This window comes from Puma concolor, chromosome E1, assembly GCF_028749965.1.
Source record: "Puma concolor isolate L17-30 chromosome E1, mPumCon1.1.hap2, whole genome shotgun sequence".
Taxonomy (NCBI): Eukaryota; Metazoa; Chordata; class Mammalia; order Carnivora; family Felidae; genus Puma; species Puma concolor.
Genome location: NC_141680.1, coordinates 27,099,904 through 27,121,202, shown reverse-complemented (window position 1 = coordinate 27,121,202; position 21,299 = coordinate 27,099,904). Strand labels below are relative to the sequence as shown.

The 21,299-nt window shown below is 37.6% G+C and overlaps 1 protein-coding gene across 21 annotated transcripts in view; it reads right to left on the bottom strand.

The window, feature by feature from the left end:
* BCAS3 (BCAS3 microtubule associated cell migration factor) overlaps positions 1-21,299 on the bottom strand; it is a 629,185-nt gene that overhangs the window by 607,603 nt on the left and 283 nt on the right. For 20 of the 21 annotated variants that reach the window (XM_086686763.1, XM_086686762.1, XM_086686767.1 and 17 more), the window contains exons 2-4: positions 19,945-20,032; positions 16,890-16,944; positions 10,300-10,375 (exon numbers count right to left, since the gene is read on the bottom strand). In XM_086686763.1, coding sequence (XP_086542889.1) covers positions 10,300-10,375; positions 16,890-16,944; positions 19,945-20,015 — 202 coding nt within the window. In that variant the 5' untranslated portion in view covers positions 20,016-20,032. Of the gene's footprint in view, positions 1-10,299; positions 10,376-16,889; positions 16,945-19,944; positions 20,033-21,299 lie in introns of those variants that run through there. The other variant, XM_086686773.1, reaches the window with a different exon arrangement.

The following is a 21,299-nucleotide window of genomic DNA, read 5'->3' as shown; positions in this document are numbered from 1 at the left end:
AATAATTATTTATATATATTATATATATATTAAATATAATATAGTATACATTATATCATATTAAAAGGAAATACATGCTACAGCATGGATGAACCTTGACATCTGGAGTGAAATATGCCAGCACATAAAGACAAATGCCACTTACAAAGTGCCTTGAGTAGTCAAATTCATAGAGCCAGAAAGTAAAATGGTGGTTGCCAAGAGCTAATGGGAAGGTGAGAATGTGGGGCTGGGTACAGAGTTTCAGTTTTACAAGATGAAAAGAGGTCTAGGCATTGTTTGCATAACAATGTGAATGCACTTAACACTACTAAACTGTACATTTAAAAATGGTTAAAATGGGGGCACCTGGGCGGCTCAGTTGGTTGAGAGACTCTTAATTTCAGCTCAGGTCATGATCTCATAGTTTGTGGGATTGAGCCCCACAGCAGCCTCTGTGCTGATAGCACAGGGCCTGCTTTGGATTCTGTCTCTCCTTCCCTTTCTGCCCCTCCCCCACTCACTCAGGCTCTCTCTCAATTAAAAAAACATCTTTTTAAAAGATTAAAATGGTAAATTTTATGTTATATGTATTTTACCACAATAAAAAAAATTTGATTCTCTAAACCAATCACACCTGGAAAAAAAACAAACCTGTTGAATATAAAAATGGATACCTAAGTATAATAGTGAGTACTATACTATACTATAGCATAGTACTTATAATACACTATATATCACATGGAATATAGTAGTATACTAGTACGTTTATACTAGAATTGACCAAGTCAAGATGGGCTATGGAGTAATAAGAATTTCCCCTCACAGGCTAGAAGGTTGGCAGTTCTTGTAATACTATAGAAAACCAGCTGGTTAACATGATGCATTTTGGGACTCAAATTATACGCTCACCTTTAGGGAATCTGATAGAAAAATGTTAGGATATTAACTTGCTTCGGCTACTTCTTGTGCTTTTTCCAGTACAATGCCTCAAGAAAAACAAGCTTAGATATAAACCAGACTGCCTGGAAGCAGAAAGAGAATAGTGACAATGACACTAAGGGACATAATCACACTTTCCAATGAGTTCCAAAAGCAGTAGTCTCTACCTAACACCAAGTCAAAGTTAATGCAACGATTAAGAATGGAGACACCTAGGAAAACCCAGGATTAGAGAGTCCCAATAAGCCATGATCCTTAGAATTATCTTCTGTCAGTCGTCAACTACTCAACCCCCAACCATGATAAGTCATAATGAAACAGGCTGCAATTTGGAGACAAAGGGCCAACTGGTACCACTCTTATCATTCCAAACTAAAAAGCAGAGCTTCCAGGCCTGATGAAAGGAGGAGAAAGCAACCACCAGAACAGAATTTTCAATTAGAACACTGTAACTTTTAATTTAATTAATAGCTAATAGAGTTTCATTAATAATATAAAATAATTTAAATCTATAGACAGCTAATAACCTTCTAAATTATTCTGCAAGACTTTGAATGGCACACTGGACCAGACTGACTTAAGAGATATATTCACAACATTTCATCATAAAGCAGCAGAACACATATTAATGCACATGGAACACTCTCCTGAATAGATCAGATCACATATTTGGTCACAAATCAGTCCTCAACAAGTAGAAAAAGACTGAGATCATATCGTGTATACTTTCAGACCACAACACTATGAAACTTGAAGTCAACCACAAGAAAAATTTGGAAAGACGATAAATACATGGAGGCTAAAGAACACCCTACTAAGGAATCATTGGGTTAACCAGGAAATTAAGGAAAAAATTTAAAAAAATACATGGAAGAAAATGAAAATAAAAACATAACAGACCAGAACCTTTGGGATGAAGCAAAGGCAATCATAAGAGGGAAGTATATTATAACAGAGGCCTACCTCAAGAAGAAAAGTCTCAAATTCACAACCTAATCTAACACCTAAAGGAGGTAGAAAAGGAACAGCAAATAAAGCCTAAAGCCAGCAGAAGAAGGGAAACAATAAAGATTAGAGCAGAAATAAATGACATAGAAACAGACAAACAAAACAAAACAAGAAACAGAACAGACCAATTAAACTAAAAGCTGCTTTTCTGAAAGAAATAATAAAACTCATATATACCTAGCCAGACTTATCAAAAAGAAAAGGGACTCAAATAAATAAAATCACAAATGAAAGAGGAGAGATCACAACCAACACCACAGAAAAACAAACAATTATAAAAGCATATTATGAAAAATTATATGCCAACAAACGGTAATCTGGAAGAAATGGATAAATTCCTAGAAACATACAAACTACCAAAACTGAAACAGGAAGAAATAGAAAATTTGAACAGACTCAAAATCAGCAAACAAATTGAATCAGTAATAAAAAATCTCCCAACAAACAAAAGTCCAGGGTCAGATGACTTCCCAGGGGAATTCTACCAGACATTTAAACCAGACATTGAAAGAAGAGTTAATATACCTATTCTTCTCAAACTGATCCATAAAATAGAAATGGGAGGAAAACTTCCAAACTCATTCTATGAGGCGAGCATTACCTTGATTCCAAAACAAGACAAAGATCCCACTAAAATGGAGAATTACACGCCAATATCCCTGGTGAACATGGACGCAAAAATTCTCAAAAAGATACTAATAAATCAAATCCAACAGTACATTAAAAGAATTATTCACCACAATTCTTGGACTGCAGAAGTGCTTCAATATTCATAAATCAATGTGATATGCTGCATTAATGATCTCTCAACAGATGCAGAAAAAGTATTTGACCAAATACAGCATCAATTCTTGATAAAAACCTTCAACAAAGTAGGGATAGAGGAAACACCTCAACATCATAAAGGCCATATACAAAAGACCCTTAGCTAATATTCTCAATGGGGAAAAACTGAAAGCTTTTCCTCTATGGTCAGGAGCAAGACAGGGATGTCCACTCTTACCACTGTTGCTCAACATAATATTTCAAGTCCTAGCCTCAACAATCAGAAAAACATAAAGAAATAAAAGGCATCCAAATGGGCATGAAAGGAGTCAAACTTTCACTATTCATAGACAACATGATACTCTATGCAGAAAACCCAAAAGACTCCACCAAAAAATTGCTAGAACTGATACACAAATTCAGCAAAGTCATAGGATATAAACTCAATGTACATTCTGTTGCATTTCTATACACCAATAATGAAGGAGCAGAAAACAAAATCAAGGAATTGATCCCATTTAAAATTGCACCAAAAAAACATAAGATAGCTAGGAATAAACCTAACCAAAAAGGTAAAAGGTCTGTACTCTGAAAACTATAGAACACTTATGAAAGAAATTGCAGATGACACAAAGAAATGGAAAAACATTCCATGCTCATAGGTCGGAAGAACAAATATTGTTAAAATGTCTACACTACCCAAAGCAATCTAGCCATTTAATGCAATCCATATCAAATTACCACCAGCATTTTTCACAGAGCTAGAACAAACAATCTTAAATTTGGATGGAACCAGAAAAAGGCTCCAAATAGCCAAAGCAATTTTTAAAAAGAAAAACAAACCTAGAGGCATCACAATTCCAGACCTCAAGCTATAATACAAAGCTGCAGTCATCAAGACAGTATGGTACTGGCACAAAAACAGATATACAGATCAATGCAACACAACAGAAAACCCAGAAATGGACCCACAACTAAATGGTCAATTGATCTTCAACAAAGCAGGAAAAAAATACCCAATGGAAAAAAAGACAGTCTCTTCAACAAATGGTGTGGGAAAAACTGGACAGCAACATACAAGAGAATGAAACTGGACAACTTTATTACACCATACACAAAAATAAATTAAAAAATGGATGAAAGACCTAAATGTAAGACAGAAAACCAGAAAAATCCTAGAGGACAACACAGGAAGCAATCTCTCTGATATTGGCCATGGCAACTTCTTACTGACATGTCTCCAGAGGCATGGGAAACAAAAGCAAAAATGAACTATAGGGATTCCATCAAGATAAAAAGCTTCTGCAGAGCAAACAATCAACAAAATTAATAGGCAGCCTATGGAATGGGAGAAGATATTTGCAAATGATGTACTGGATAAAAGCTTAGTATCCAAAATCTATAAAGAACTTCTCAAACTCAATGGCCAAAAAACAAATAATCCAGGGAAGAAATGGACAGAAAACATGAAGAGACATTCTTCCAAAGAAGGTATCCAGATGGCCAAGAGACACATGAAAAGATGCTCCACATCACTCATAATCAGGGAAATATAAATCAAAACCACAATGAGATACCACTTCAAACCTGTCAGAATGGCTAACATTAACAACACAAGAAACAACAGGTGCTGGTGAGGATGTGGAGAAAGGAGAACCCTCTAATACTGCTGGTAGGAATGCAAACTGGTGCAGCCACTCTGGAAAACAGTATGGAGGTTCCTCCAAAAATTAAAAATAAAACTACCCTACAACCCAGCAACTGTACTACCAGGTATTTTTCCAAGGGATACAGGTGTGCCATTTCGAAGTGACACATGCACCCCAATGTTTATAGCAGCACTATCAACAATAGCCAAAGTATGGAAAGAGCCCAAATGTCCAACGATGGATGAACAGATAAATAAGATGTGATGTGTGTATGTATGTGTGTGTGTATATATATATACATACATATATACATATATATAAAACATACACACAATGGAGTATTACTTGGCAATCAAAAAGAATGAAATCTTGCCATTTGTAACTACGTGGATGGAACTAGAGGTTATTGTGCTAAGCGAAATTAGTCAGAGAAAGACAAATAACATACGACTTCACTCATATGAGGACTTTAAGATACAGAACAGATGAACATAAGGGAAGGGAAGCAAAAATGATATAAAAACAGGGAGGGGGACAAAACATAAGAGACTCTTAAATATGGGGAACAAACAGAGGGTTGCTGGAGGGACTGTGGGAGGAGGGATGGGCTAAATGGGTAAGGGGCATTAAGGAATCTACTCCTGAAATCATTGTTGTACTATATGCTAACTAATTTGGATGTAAATGACTGGAATGGAATGGAATGGAATGGAATGGAATGGAATGGAATGGAATGGAATGGAATGGAATGGAATGGAATGGAATGATGAAATAAAATATTTTTAAAAAAAAACACCCTGAAAGACTCCACCAAAAAACTACAAGTACTAATAAGTGAATTCAGTAAGGTCACAGGATACAAAATCAGTGTATAGAAATCTGTTGCACTTCTATACACTAACAATAAAGGAGCATAAAGACAAATTGTGAAGGCAGTCCTATTTATGATTATATCAAAAATAACAAAATACCTAGAAATAAACTTAACCAAAGAGGTGAAACCTCTGTATTCTAAACGTGATACCTGAAACCATAAATATCCTAGAAGAGAGCACAGGTAGTAATTTCTTGGATATCAGCTGTAACAACACTTTTCTAGATATGTTTCCTAAGGCAAGGGAAACAAAAGCAAAAATAAACTATTTGGACTATATTTTTTAAAAGCTTCTGTACAGCAGAGGAAACAATCAATAAAACCAAAAGATAACCTTCTGAAAAATAAATAAATAAAAATAAAACAACTACTGTAAGTTCAATAGCACACACAGACTAAAATAATTTTCAAGCAAGACCCATCTACATTTCCAGGTGCATTTTACTTCAATAAAGCAAAGGCTTTATGGAATATTATGCCAGCAATTCTTACTCACTATTCAAAAACAAAACAAAAACAAAAACAAAACAACAGAAACCATGCTTAGGTAAAGATTATTTTGACATTTTCTAAATGTTAATTTTGTGATATTAAAATCATTTTGTTTTTTGTTGTGGACATGAACCTATGCCTTTAAAAATTATTTTCAGTAATCCCTATCAAAATAACACCAGCATTCTTCACAGAGCTAGAACAAACAATCCTAAATTTAGATGGAACCAGAAAAGACTCCAATAGCCAAAGCAATCCTGAAAAAAGAAAACCAAAGCAGGAGGCATCACAATCCTGGATGTCAAGCTGTATTACAAAGCTGTAATCATCAAGACAGTATGGTACTGGCACAAGAACAGATATACAGATCAATGGAACAGAAAAGAAAACCCAGAAATGGGCCCACAAATGAATGGCCAACTAATCTTTGACAAAGCAGGAAAGAATATCCAATGGAAAAAAGTCTCTTCAGCAAACGGTGCTGGGAAAACTGGACAGCAACATGCAGAAGAATGAACCTGGACCACTTTCTTACATCACACACAAAAATAAACTCAAAATAGATGAAAGACATAAACATAAGACAGGAAGCCATCAAAATCCTAGAGGAGAAAATAGGCAACAACCTCTAACCTCAGCCACAGCAACTTCTTACTTGACATGTCTCCAGAGGCAAGGGAAACAAAAGCAAAAATCAACTATTGGGACTTCATCAAGATAAAAAGCTTCTGCACAACTAAGCAAACAATCAACAAAACTAAGAGGCAACCAATGGAATAGGAGAAGATATTTGCAAACGACATATAGGATAAAGGGTTAGTATCCAAAATCTATAAAGAACTTATCAAGTGTAACACCCAAAAAACAAACAATCCAGTGAAGAAATGGGCAAAAGACATGAATAGAAACTTTTCCAAAGAAGGCATCCACATGGCTGACACATGAAAAAATGCTCAACATCACTAATCATCAGGGAAATATAAATCAAAACCACAATGAGACACCACCTCACACTTATGAGAATGGCTAACATTAACAACTCAGGCAACAACAGATGGTGGCAAGGATGTGGAGAAAGAGAAACCCTTTTGCACTGCTGATGGGAATGCAAACTGGTGCAGCCACTCTGGAAGACAGTATGGAGGTTACTCAAAAAATTTAAAATAGAACCACCCTACAATCCAGCAATTACACTACTAGTTATTTAACCATAGGATACAGGAGTGCTGATTCAAAGGGCCACATGCACCCCAATGTTTATAGCAGCACTATCGACAATAGCCAAGTATGGAAAACGTCCAAATGTCCATCCACTGATGAATGGATAAAGAAGATGTGACATATATATATATATACATATATATATACACACATACACCCATACACACACACACACACCCATACACACACACACACACACACACACACACACACACGTACAATGGAATATTACTCGACAATCAAAAAGAATGAAATCTTGCCATCTGAACGTGTATGGAACTAGAGCATATTATGCTAAATGAAACAAGTCAGTCAGAGAAAGACAAATAGACGATTTCACTCAGGTAGAATTTAAGATAAAAAACAGATGAACATAAGGGAAGGGAAGCAAAAATAATATAAAAACAGGGTGGGGGACAGGGGCGCCTGGGTGGTTCAGTCAGTTAAGTGTCCGACCTCGGCTCAGGTCATGATCTCGCAGTCCATGAGTTCAAGCCCCACGTCGGGCTCTGTGCTGACAGCTCAAAGCCTGGAGCATGCTTCGGATTCTGTGTCTCCTCTCTATGCTCCTCTGCCTCTCATACTCTCTCTCTCTCTCTCTCTCAAAAATAAATAAACGTTAAAAAATTTAAAAAAAAAACAGAGTGGGGGACAAAATATAAGAGACTCTTAAATACAGAGAATAAACTGAGGGTTGCTGGCAGGGTGTTGGGTAGGGGGAAGGACTAAAGGGGTGGGGGCAATAAGGAGGACACTTGTTGGAATGAGCACTGGGTGTTATATGTAAGTGATTAATCACTAAATTCTATTCCTGAAATTATTATTACACTATATGTTGACTAACTTGGATTTAAATTAAAAAAATAATTTAAAGCTAAGGGGCACCTGGATGGCTCAGTCAGTTAAGCGTCCAACTTAGGCTCAGGTCATGATCTCACAGCTCGTGAGTTCAAGCCCCGTGTCAGGCTCTGTACTGACAGCTCAGAGCCTGGAGCCTGCTTTGGATTCTGTGTCTCCCTCTCTCTCTATGCCTCTCCTGCTCTCACTCCGTCTCTCTCCCTCAAAAATAAACATTTAAAAAATAATAATAATTAAAAGTTAAAAAATAAAAATTTATTTTTAATATTTCACATATGTCATATAACAAGCTTTTGCTACCATCTGGCACTAATATTTCCAAGACTACAACCATTTGCTTTGTTATTAAGGTAAGTAAGTTCTCTAGGGGCACCTGGGTGGCTCAGTCAGTTAAGCATCCAACTTTGGCTCAGGTCATGATCTCACAGTTTGTGGGTTCAAGCCCCACATCAGGTTCTATGCTGACCATTCAGAGCCTGGAGCCTGCTTTGGATTCTGTGTCTCTCTGACTCTCTCCTGCTTGAACTCTGTCTCTTCTTCAAGAATAAACATTAAAAAAAAAAAAAAAAAGGAAAGAAAGAAAGTGCTCTAATGCTAAGCCTGGCTGGCTCAGTCAATGGAGCATACAACTCTTGATCTCAGGGTTGTGGCTTTGACCCCCACACTGGAAGCAGACATTACTTAAGAATAAAATCTTTTTTTAAAAAAAATTTTTTTTTTCAACGTTTTTTATTTATTTTTGGGACAGAGAGAAACAGAGCATGAATGGGGGAGGGGCAGAGAGAGAGGGAGACACAGCATCGGAAACAGGCTCCAGGCTCCGAGCCATCAGCCCAGAGCCTGACGCGGGGCTCGAACTCACGGACCGCGAGATCGTGACCTGGCTGAAGTCGGATGCTTAACCGACTGCGCCACCCAGGCGCCCCCAAGAATAAAATCTTTAAAAAAAGAAAAAAGAAAGAGAGAGAGAGCTCTCTAATACTTTCTGACATCCACAAAACAAAATATACTTCCAGAAAAGAAAGAAGAGTCTGAATTCAAGAGGAAAAGATAGAAAACAAAAGATGAATAGTTACCTAGTTATTAATGAAGGAAAGGAAAAAAGAAGGAAGGATACACTAGTAAACAAGGCAATTTAACACTCATAAAAAGAAAGAAAATCAAAGATATAAGAAGCTTTCAAAGGCAAACATAGTAGGAAAAGTTTATGTCATAAATAATTACCCATACAAATGAATTTTTATTTCCCACAAAGAGAGCCCAACAAGTTGCTATTATTTGAATGAATCAGCTAATAAAAAATCCAAAATACAAAAAAAAAAAAAAAAAAAAAAAAAAAAAACAATTTGCAGAAGTGCTACTTAGCTTCTCTCTCCTGGACAGTAGCTTAAAGAAAAAAAAAATACAGCATCACATTTTTAAAGTCTTAGAGGAGATGAAGACTCAAGAGTATGATATCAGTCAAAGCCCCACTAGGAAATGAAAATAATTCAGTGTGTTCATAACTGAGAATTTAATAAAGACAATTGGTTACAGACGACAGAATAGCTGAGAGACTAAAAAAGGAACTTTGAGGCTGCCTATTGTATTAACAACAGTAGGAAACCATTACCACCCCTAGGCTAGGGAGACAGAGAGTATAGGATGCTGGGTCATCTGGCAAAAACTGGAACACCAATGGAACTGCCTGGAAGAAGCTAGAACGACAGAGGAAATGCAGTCACTAACAGAGAGAGGAGAAGGAATAATACTCTTCCCTTTCTCCCATCCTCTCATTCAATTTCTCACCAATGCCTCCCAAACTCAGCAGAAGACAACAGACATGGCATCATGGGAAAAAGACAATGGGCAGCCACCTTGCAAGGGAGCAGGATGGAGCAAAGAAATGGAATGCAGTAATGTATCTGAGAACAAAAGAGCCAACCCAGACATAAATCCTGTCCAGAAAAAAATGTTAAAAGTCTAAAAAGTTCAACAGTAATAAGTGTGCAGTTATAAATCCTATACAACTGATCAAACATTAACTTCTCTAAGAAATCTTTATGTCCTAAAGCTTAAGGCTAGGCACCATATGTTACAGTTACTTTAAGACTTGTACAATACAGGGGCGCCTGTGTGGCTCAGTCGGTTAAGTGTCCAACTTCGGCTCAGGTCATGATCTTACTGTTCGTGAGTCCAAGCCCATCGGGCTCTGTGCTGACAGCTCAGAGCCTGAAGCCTGCTTCGGATTCTGTGTCTCCCTCTATCTCTGCTCCTCCCCCACTCATGCTGTCTCTCTCTCTCAAAAATAACCAAACATTAAAAAAAAAACTTTTTTTTAAAGACTTGTACAAGTTCTAATGAAGTTTCCATAGTGTGGTTATGTTACTTTTTAAACTAAAAATAAATTTCGTTTGAAAACTAAAAACTTACTGTAGAGAAAGTAATCTAAAGTAAGAGTTCTCTTTTTAGAATTAGGTCATCCTCCAACAAACATTTAATTCATATGTTCCAAAAAAGTTAAAACCATACCATTTAAATCTGCATTTTCAAATCTGACCCAGACTATTTTCTCCTTTTCTTCTGTCAGAGGTGTTCCACTGTAAGCCTGCATAGTAAATAGAAATGTTTGAATAAAAATGTTTCACAGTTATAGTATTACAGATGTTCAAGACAAAAAGTAACTTAAATAAAGCCAATCTTATCTCTTTCCAACTTCACCAAGATGTTCCAACATCTTAGGAACTAGCACATTTTGTAATATCTTTACTCCCAAAGAAAGTTATATAGAACTGTGATAACCTTGGCCAAAAAAAGGGGGTTTTAACTTATTAAAGAATTGCAGAAACCTAAAATACAATGATCATAGTCTATTAGGAAACATCACTATAACTGAAAGGCACTCAAAAACCTACATCACCCCCTATATTGATCAATAAATAAGAAGGCTTAAGAAACAAACAAAATTGGGGCACCTGGTGGCTCAGTCAGTTGAGCATCTGACTTTAGCTCAGGTCATGATCTCATGGTTCGTGGGTTTGAGCCCCATATTGGGCTCTGTGCTGACAGCTTGCTCAGAGCCCAGAGCCTGCTTCGGATTCTGTGTCACCTTCTCTCTCTACCCCTCCCCCACTCGCACTTTGTCTCTCTCTGTCTCTCAAAAATAAATAAATGTTAAAAAAAATTAAAAGAAAAAGAAGAAAAAAGCCAAACTACCACACGTATCTATTTAGTCTCAGGTGTTTATGATCATGTAACTACACTCTACCTAGAATTTTCTAATATATTACTTTCTGCTTGCCTCCAGTTCCAGGTAGAAGGCAAAAGCCAGAGTTGGGGGTGAATAAAAAAGTACAGTATTAAACTTTTTAAGTCTCTTATCTGGCTTCTAGACCCAAACTATTAGCTGGTTTCTGCAGGCCAGCAAAGTTCACAAAGATAAGCTTAGCTGCCTTGAAATCATAAGTGTCAACGGTATCCATCCGTATTTAAAGGGAGTCATTGCTGCATAAAGCAAATGTTTCCACTTTAAAATGTTAAAAAATTGTATATATTTATAAGCATTTAGAATGTCAACAAAAGGCCTGCAACATTTTCAATTATAAAGTGGTACCCAGTTCACAAAATAATTATTTAACATAAACCGTACCATAAGCATATAAAAACTACCAACCTGCATATAATTTATGTTATACTCGACCCACTTTAAATTTTTTTTTTTTCAACGTTTATTTATTTTTGGGACAGAGAGACACAGAGCATGAACGGGGGAGGGGCAGAGAGAGAGGGAGACACAGAATCGGAAACAGGCTCCAGGCTCTGAGCCATCAGCCCAGAGCCCGACGCGGGGCTGGAACTCACGGACCGCGAGATCGTGACCTGGCTGAAGTCGGACGCTTAACCGACTGCGCCACCCAGGCGCCCCTCGACCCACTTTAAATTTCCATGCCAGTTTACAGCCCTTGTACCTTGTATGATAACTGAAAAGTATCTACATTGGGTGCCTGGGTGGCTCAGTCGATTAAGCATCTGACTCTTGATTTTGGCTCAGATCATGATCTCAGTGGTAAGACAGAGCTCGGCATTGGGCTCACACCGGGCATGGAGGCTGCTTGAGATTCTCTCTGCCCCTGCTAGTGCACACACACACACACAAACACACACATACACACACACACACGCACACTCTCAAAAAAATTATCTACATTGAAAATACTACTGGGGCGCCTGGGTGGCGCAGTCGGTTAAGCGTCCGACTTCAGCCAGGTCACGATCTCGCGGTCCGCGAGTTCGAGGCCCGCGTCAGGCTCTGGGCTGATGGCTCAGAGCCTGGAGCCTGTTTCCGATTCTGTGTCTCCCTCTCTCTCTGCCCCTCCCCCGTTCATGCTCTGTCTCTCTCTGTCCCAAAAATAAATAAACGTTGAAAAAAAAAAATTAAAAAAAAAAAATACTACTAAAAGACAAAATTACTTTAATAAATTTACTACGTAAAAGAAATTATCTTACAAATCCTTACAAATCTCATTGCCTTTAAAAAAAAAAAAAAGTGAGGGGCGCCTGGGTGGCGCAGTCGGTTAAGCGTCCGACTTCAGCCAGGTCACGATCTCGCGGTCCGTGAGTTCGAGCCCCGCGTCGGGCTCTGGGCTGATGGCTCAGAGCCTGGAGCCTGTTTCCGATTCTGTGTCTCCCTCTCTCTCTGCCCCTCCCCCGTTCATGCTCTGTCTCTCTCTGTCCCAAAAATAAATAAAAACGTTGAAAAAAAAAAATTTTTTTTTAAAAAAAGTGAGATGTGTATAGTTAATTCCTTTGAAGAAGAGGAGAAAACCTGCACTGTATCTAACTAATTCATCAACTTTATCTTCAACTGCCTCATCCTCACCTCCTTCCTTTTTGTTCTTTTCATGCTTAAAATCTTTTGTAAAAATAAACTTTTTATTTTGGAATAATTTTAGATTATTAAATATAGTACAAAGTTCTCATATATCCCTCAACCAGTTTCCCCTAATGTTAACTATCTAATCAAATCTGACTTTACCATGGAACATTTCTCAAAACTAGGACACTGACAGTGATGCATTACTATTAATTAAGCCCCACACTTCATTTGGATTTCATCAGTTTTTCCACTAATGTTCTTTCTCAGTTCCAGGATCCAATCTGGAATAGCACAGTGCATTTAAGACAACTTTTTCTCCCCACATCACGCTCTCCTTTCATCTGGTAAAGCAGTAACATTTTTCAGAATTTTCTTCAGTTTAGCAGATTTATCACCTGCAGCATTATTCAACATTCTCTCAATTCCTCTGCAACATTTGCAAGATGTTCTCCTTTGATTTCTGAGTGATATGCAGAACAAAACAAAGTTGAATGAGGTCTTTCAGTGTACTGGGATTCTTGAACTTTTCTTTCCCCTTCAGGGAAAAATAAGACTTTCAAAACAAGCCTTGTCTACTTTTGCTATGTCTTCAAGTTCTCCTCTCTCCTTAGCAGACATGGTGTTCTTTACTAAGCATTCTTGAAAAAAATGTGAAGCTGAGGCATCTGAGTGCTGTTTCCTGTGTGCCTTCCTGCAGGTCTGCACAAAGAAGGCATGTGACATCATGTCATTTTGCCTCTTAGCTTATGATATCTCTTGCCCATGTGTAGGTATTTTATTCTTAGTGAGGCACATACTCACCCAGTGCCCATCCAGCTTTCACTTGCTACCTTAATGGAGGTCAATATCAACATACCACACAAAAGTCTCCTGCCGAGCACTGATTATTAGCTCTCCTTCTTCAACCAAGATGCAATTACTCTAGCCCTCTTATTTAGAATCAAAACTTCCACCCCATTATTTATAGTATTTCGTTATTTTCCCTTTTATTCCTTACCAGGTTTCTACCACATATACCCATTCATAAGCATAAGGTTATTGTTGAACTTTAAAAGACATAGTTACAGCCATTGTAGGTATGTTGTATTTTTTTGTTGTATGTATATGTTTTGTTTCTTTTACCATACAGAAATAACCTCCCTTTTGCCAAAAAGTATAATTGTTAATTACCGCAAATTATTCTATAGGAATAACGTACCATAATTTGTTTGACTGCTATTGACATTTGGGCTGGCTATAATTTTTTTTTAATTTTTTTTAAGTTTTATTTATTTTTGAGAGAGAGAACAAGTTGGGGAGAGGCAGAGAGAGAGGCAGACACAGAATCTGAAGCAGGCTCCAGGCTCTGAGCTGTCAGCACAGAGCCCGATGCGGGGCTCAAATTCACAGACCATGAGATCATGACCTGAGCTGAAGTAAGACGCTTAAGTAAGACTGAGCCACCCAGTCACCCCTGGGCTGGCTACAATTTTTTACACTGAAAATGTAGAACTTTCACACACAAACACTGAAATGAAAAATTCTGAGCTTTAACTTTTTCCTTGCTGAATTATTTTTTAATAAATTTTCGTAAGTACAATTATTAGATCAAACAGCACAGCTAAGGGCATCTACAAGGCATCAATGACATCTGCTGAACACAATGGTAATTTATTCTATCTGTAACAGCTGAAGAAGCTGATACCAGTCTAACAACACATTTTCCCCCTTTTGTGGCTATTTGGAAACCCAGAGAATAATTTCTAGGCTCCATGAATTTGACAATTTCCAGAATAGGAGTTGGAACATAACATCAGCAAAAAACATAATTTTTCCAAATGGTTGACTGCACAGTACCACTGGGGGATTCTGGATTAAATATGGGGGAAAAAAGACCAGAGGTCACCAAACACCAAATCTGGCCCACCACCTGTGTTCATAAATAAAATTTTATTTGAATATGGCCATGCCCTTTCCTTTACATAAAAAGCAGTACTGAGTAGATGCAACAGATATTGTATGACCTGCAAAGCTTATCCGGCCCTTTGCGGGAAAGTTTGCCAACTACTGCTACACAAGACCATGAAGCCTTAAGGAGAAGCACCAAATATCCCTTCAGTGTAACACAGTGCCTGTCCCATAGTGGGTGCTCAAGTAAATGTCTGCTGCCTGAATTTTTGCTTTCTTTCCAGAGTAAACAGAATAATGACTTACATATTTCTTGAATGAACATTCTAATTCTTAGATCCATGACTACAGCTTTACCTCCACAGTTGCTACTCTGATCCAAATCTTCACAATCAATTGCACAGATTATCCCCTTTCTAATGTAGTAATGCTCATAAACACTATATTAATCTTATACCTTCCAGAACTTTTACCCTATCAGTTTTAAGAACCCCCTGTTGTCAATCTATTACTCAATCTGGTATTCTTGTTTCTCTACCAAACTCTCTATTCCCTCAAAGCCTCTGACCACAGCCTTTCTCCTCCAGTCAGCAAGAACTGCTTGCCATGCAGGGTTTCCACTAACACAAAAGGTGCCTTTGTAAAAACGTGATAAAGAGGCACTCTAGGGGCAGGCAAATTATAAAAAATTTTAAACGCCCCTTCCTTGGAACTAGTTTCATGCCAGGGCTCAGGGCTTAAGAGAAAGAGCAGTTTGTAGAGCCCAGGTTGGATTTCAGTCCCAGGTTGCTCTCTAGAACTAGTCTTCTGTACATAGTCTAAGATACTCTACAGCCACAGCAATTCCTTTGCCTACCATACCCAGGTAGCCAGCCCCCTCCAACATCAAATACTCAAGCATTCCATTCATTTTAACTAATGCTACTTCTGATATCCTTTGGAACTTGACTCTCACTCTTTCTCTGCTATGCATTCTCTTAACAATTACACAGTCTGTACTATCATGTAGAACACTTACTGATATGCTTGTTTTAGCAATTTTACTTCCCTTAGTAACCAAGTTCCTCAAAAAAGGAAAGCATTTATTATTCCTTTTTTAAAAGTTTTTTTAATGTTTTATTTATTTTTGAGAGAGAGAGAGAGAGAGAGAGCGAGTGCACGCACAAGTGGGGGAAGAGCCGAAAGAGAGGGACAGAGGATCTGAAGTGGGCTCTGTGCTGATAGCAGCAGCCCGATGTGGGGCTCAAACTCACAAACTGTGAGATCATCACAAACTCACAAACTGTGTTGACCTGAGCCAAGGTCAGACACTCAACTGACTGAGCCACCCAGGCACACCGCAAGCATTTGTTATTCTTCACATGCTCCTATGAACCTTGTCATTGTGACCTATTTCCATTAGAGTTGTCTGAACATAATAAAGGAATACCAATACCCCGATACTTTAATTTATTTGATAAATACAATTTATTTAGTATAACTGAGATCTGGATTTTAGACTTTTCTAGGATGTGGTCATAAAGCTGAGACACTGGATCTATGAATGTCCTTTTCTGAACAGTGCAGTTACAGATCCCTTGCAGTCAGGAAATACTGACATCACCACAAGGAGAAAATAACTTTCCCTTCAGTAGTTCCACGGAACAGTGCTTCCCACAGCTACTGTTTCACAAGAATCACCAGAGGCTCAAACTGGATGCCACCTCAATTCCACTGAGTCAAACTCTCTGGGAAAGGGGCCTGGAAATTATTATTTTTAACACATGAGCCAAGTGACATTTATGTTAAGTCTGGACAACACTGCACTAGATATGATCCCAGAAGGGCTGCTCTTATTCTTTATTGTTATATTTATATAGATGGAACTCTGTATAAGTTAGAGTAACAAGGTATACTCTACTTGGCATATAAATACTGCTCAATATGAAAAAGATATAGATTTGTGTTCAGTATAGTATTTAGTTAATATAGTATCTAGTTAATAAAATGCAAAATATATACTTTGCATTATCACTTCAGACAGGCAACATTTAACGAGGACAAGAGGAAGATTCTGGAAATAGAATCCAACTAGAGAGTCCCAAGTCCCATCTCTCAACTAATGTCTCACCTTAATTCTGTTTATGAGAGCAAGTCCTGAGGAATGATAATTGTGCCACTGTCAGCACAAAACTAAGGCACATGTAATACTAACAAGTATGGTTCTACCCTACCAATGCTCAGGATGCTAAAACATCAAAAGTCTTTGTGAAGTTGATGAGACCTGTGTCAAGTTTAGGAAAGACAACATTTCAGAACTTTCCTGGCCAATGGTTCTACTACTGGGGCGTACTATTTCTGAAACTACACAGACACTTACCTGCGGTACAACATCCTGTAGAAAAGTCACAACACTTTCCATGTAGGACTGCTCCCTGGAAAGGGGTGAAATGGATAAAATTTATCCTGACAGCTTAAAACAAAACATGAAAAAGTTCTTTCTAAAGTCACTTAAAATATTTAAAAAAGAAAAAAGAAAAAAAACCAACTCTCATCAACTGATAGTTCTGCAACCCTGCTTTCTAGTTTCTTTGAATATGTTATTAAGTGAAATGCAAATGAAATTTTAATATTTTTAAACATTGTCTCTTCTTAAAAGTCATGTTCTCTTAATTTGACACAGATATTCTAACTTGTATTTGAAAGAGTGATGACACAAGGCTATGGCAGGACCTTCCTCTTGAGTCAAAAGAAAAGAATTTACCAGGGCAAGAAAAACTGTTGCTGATGACTCAGTATTTCATGACCTTTTCTTTAAATTGGTTACGTACCTAGTCTCTTACCTGTATACAGCAAAATGAATCTGTATTTTGCTGCAGGTGCAAAATTAGGAGATACTAAGACATCCTCACAGAACTTTTGCAATAGACAAGACATGAGAAAATATTACAATGCATAGAAGTGAAGAAAAATGATACTGTTAGGGTCACTGAGATATTTTAAATAGGAAGTATAAGGATATCAGCAAGTGGGAAAAAATTCTTCAAAATACCAAATCAATTCATTTCATTTCATGTGAAAAATTACATTTAAAGAAAATCATAGGAGTTATCCTAAATCCTATAAAAAAGCGGTATGCCTTAGCTAGCTACCAAAACTGATTAGGCCTAAAAAGAAAAAAAAAGGAAAACAATTTGATTAGGCCTACCTCTCCAACCTTATTTTCCTGCCACTCTCCTAACTTACTCTGCTTCAGTCTCCTGCAACTTCAATTCCTAAAATAGACCAAGCTCCTTGAATCAAAACCTTTACACCAGCTTTGTTCCTGTCAGGAATCTTTCCCATACTCTTCCATCCCTTTCATATCTCCAGCTTATGTGTCACCTCCTCAGAGAGGCCCTTCCTGACAGCCTATGTCCTACTCCCTACTATCATTCTCTATCATAGCACACTGTGTAGTGTTCAAGCCTATAGTAACTTAGTGTTCCTCCCACTAGAATATAAACTCTATTACAGAAAGGAATCCAACTCTCATTTTCCCTTCTACCTCCAGAATCTACAATCCAGTACTTTAGGCATGGAGTGGATGTTTGAGCATTATTTGTTAAAAGAATACAAATAAATAAAAAACTTTTTTTAAAAAAACACTAAAATTACGTATTTAATTAACAAAAAAAAAGCAATATATGTTGAATACCAATATGGTAATGCAACATACAATACTGCCTAAGTGCACAGGCTCAGGAGACAAACTGCCTGGGTTTTATCCAGGTTCCCCTTCTTGGCTGTTCCCAAGGGCAATTTACTTAATTTCTCCCTGCTTTGGTATTCTCACCTATAAAACAAAGGCTGAGAGGGAGGGGGAAAAAATGAAGACTGAAATAGTACCTAACTCATAGCTAATAACATGCTTAACTTGTTCCATGGCCCATAGTTAGCAAAGAAATATGGCCCCAGGAAATACAGGAAGGAAAAAAAGGAAGTATTATAGTAAAATACATATACTTTTCTTAGTCTGAAAAGGCAATCTTTATGTAACATGCTAAACTGCCCAAGAGAATAATACAAAATATTAACATTCCCTTATAAACATTTTAAAAGGTAGAAAACAAGTTTCACCTCATCCAAATACTGAAGGATCTTAATTGTCCACCCTAACCTACTTTATATAGGTCAACCTCCCTATATTCCATTTACGAAAATAGCTTGCCTTACCCATATCTGTTCACTCTAGTCCCTTTGCCTAAAATGTACCTTTGATTCTAATTGTCTAAACTCCATTCAGCCTTTAAAGTACATTATGTTAGCTTCTTAATAAAACCCTTTAGGATCTAAAATACTAAAATATTCCCATTAAATACTCCCACTAGAATACTCCTTTCAATTCTCATGCTGTTGTGCTGGCATCTTTTTTGTTAATTATAGTGATTTCAAGTATACATATCTTTTTTTAATGTTTATTTATTTTTGAGAGAGAAAGAGAAAAACACAGAGTGCAAGCAGGGGAGAGGCAGAGAGAGAGAGAGAGAGAGAGAGGGACATAGAATCTGAAGCAGGCTCCAGGCTCAGAACTGTCAGCACAGAGCCCAATGCGGGGCTTGAACTCATGAACCGTAAGATCATGACCTGAGCCGAAGTCGGATGCTTAACAGACTGAGCCCAGGTGCCCCTGAAGTAACATATCTTAAAACCACGTTAGATCATATGCTCCTAGGAGCGCCTGGGTGGCTCAGTCAGTTAAATGCCAACTCTTGATTTTGGCTCAGGTCATGATCTCAGAGATCATGAGATCAAGCAAGCACAGAGCCCACTTGGCATTCTCTCTCTCTTCTTTTTCTGCCTTTCCCCTTGCTCACGTGCACAAACATGCGTGCCCCCTCTCTCTCTAAAAGTGAATAAACATTAAAAAAAAAAGATCATATGCTCCCAGAAAGTATAAATAGGCTTTGTCAAAGAATGCTTAAAATATAGAATGTACTCTTTATGACACTGACTCTGAAACTTTCTGACTGAGACTTAGAGTAAGAGATACATTTTACATCAGGATCTGGTGAACATATACATACATATGAAAATATCCATGTGTGTGTCACAAAAGAATATTCCCAATTATATTTTCTATTATATGCTATTTCATTTTTTAAATAATGGTCCTGATCCACTGAATTAATGATCCACCAATTTTTGAACCTGGTGTTGGAAAAACGATCATTCCTTAGAATTTAGCACAATGCTTTTGACATACTCTGTAAACGTGACTACATCGACTTGACCCTCCCATTATTCCTTTTATTTGGCCTTGGCGATATTTATCATCCTATAAAGCCTTAATTAAATTTAAAAAGTAATCAACGTTCAGAAAGGAAACCTGAATGTTAGTTACTATTCTGAGCAAATTTTCTTTAGCTTTTAGGCTTATACTGAAATTTGCTTACGTGACAGCCTGGGGGCGAACCACAACTCCACCAGTACAACGACTGGGTCTTCTGGGAGAATCTGTAGCCATAGCTTCATTCACTAAACCTGTTTGCAGAATGGAAGAGATAAAAAAAAACTGATCATTATTGTTGGCGGTAGAGGGAAAGGTTTATGGTTGCTCACTAGAGATCCCTTATCAAAAATGCCTAAAATATAGGAAATCTTCCCAGAAATTCCAATTATACCAGAAAGGGGGAAGATTAGGAGAGGAAATAGATAAAGAAGTTTTCTAATTATCGTGAGAGGTTTTTGGTTTTTTTTTTTTGGACTAAGCCTCAGAACCCCAAAACTAGTTAAGACTCTTTCTGGCCCCTCTCATCCACTGTTAACACAAACTAGAAAGGTAAGATGTGCTAGATAGAGAGTCTAGCACAAGACCACTTAATATTTTTTAAAAATGTGCTATCTCTGTGTGCCAAAATTTTAAAATGTACTAAAATCTTAAATTGAGATAGTGAAAATACACATAACACATTATTTGGAGACTTAATGGAACAGTGAGGTAATATCTTCCAACTAAAACTGTTGGGAATCTATAAGCAAGACTGTACATTGTAACTATGTTTGGTGATGGATGTTAACTAGACATTGTGGTGATCATTTCAAGATATGTACAAATATCAAATCAAATTGTGTTGTGCATCTGAAACTAATACAACGTTATGTCAGTAACAGCTATAAAAAAAGGATTGCATGATCATAATTTGACAAGAGTTTTTAAATCAGATTGTCAATCCCCTTACTATTATAACCTAAACACCAGAGCCTTAATAAGTAAGTAATAAAAAACCTACATGACATTAGAAGCCCCTTGTCCTTTCCTGTCACATCACTGAATCTTGATCCTTTAATGGTCATTAAGCATCTGAATCACTGTGTAGATGTTAAGAACATAGAGTGTACTTGGTTAAGGCTAAAAGAGGATTGACAGCAATATCAATGATCTCTTACAGGGCTCAGGAAAGTCCACAACCTGGAACTAATCTTGAAAGCCCTTAAAACCATCACTTCTAAGTAAGAAGCATTCTCTCACCGTATTTGAAAATTCCCAAACTGAGGAGTCTCACCTGCTACAACAAAAACACCCTTTGCCCCACCTAGTCCAGGTACCCCTTCCTCGGTAGGTATCTTCACCACCAACCCCTCAGCACTCTCATTTCCATTCCATCCTTCATTTCCCGAAACAGAGCCTTCCAAGAAATGTCCTATAAGGGCCCTGTCTCCTGAGGACGACCCTCAGGCCCCACTCTCCTGAAAGACACGAACAGCGATACCCACTTAACCTCCAACGCGGAGCCACCGCTGCCCCCGG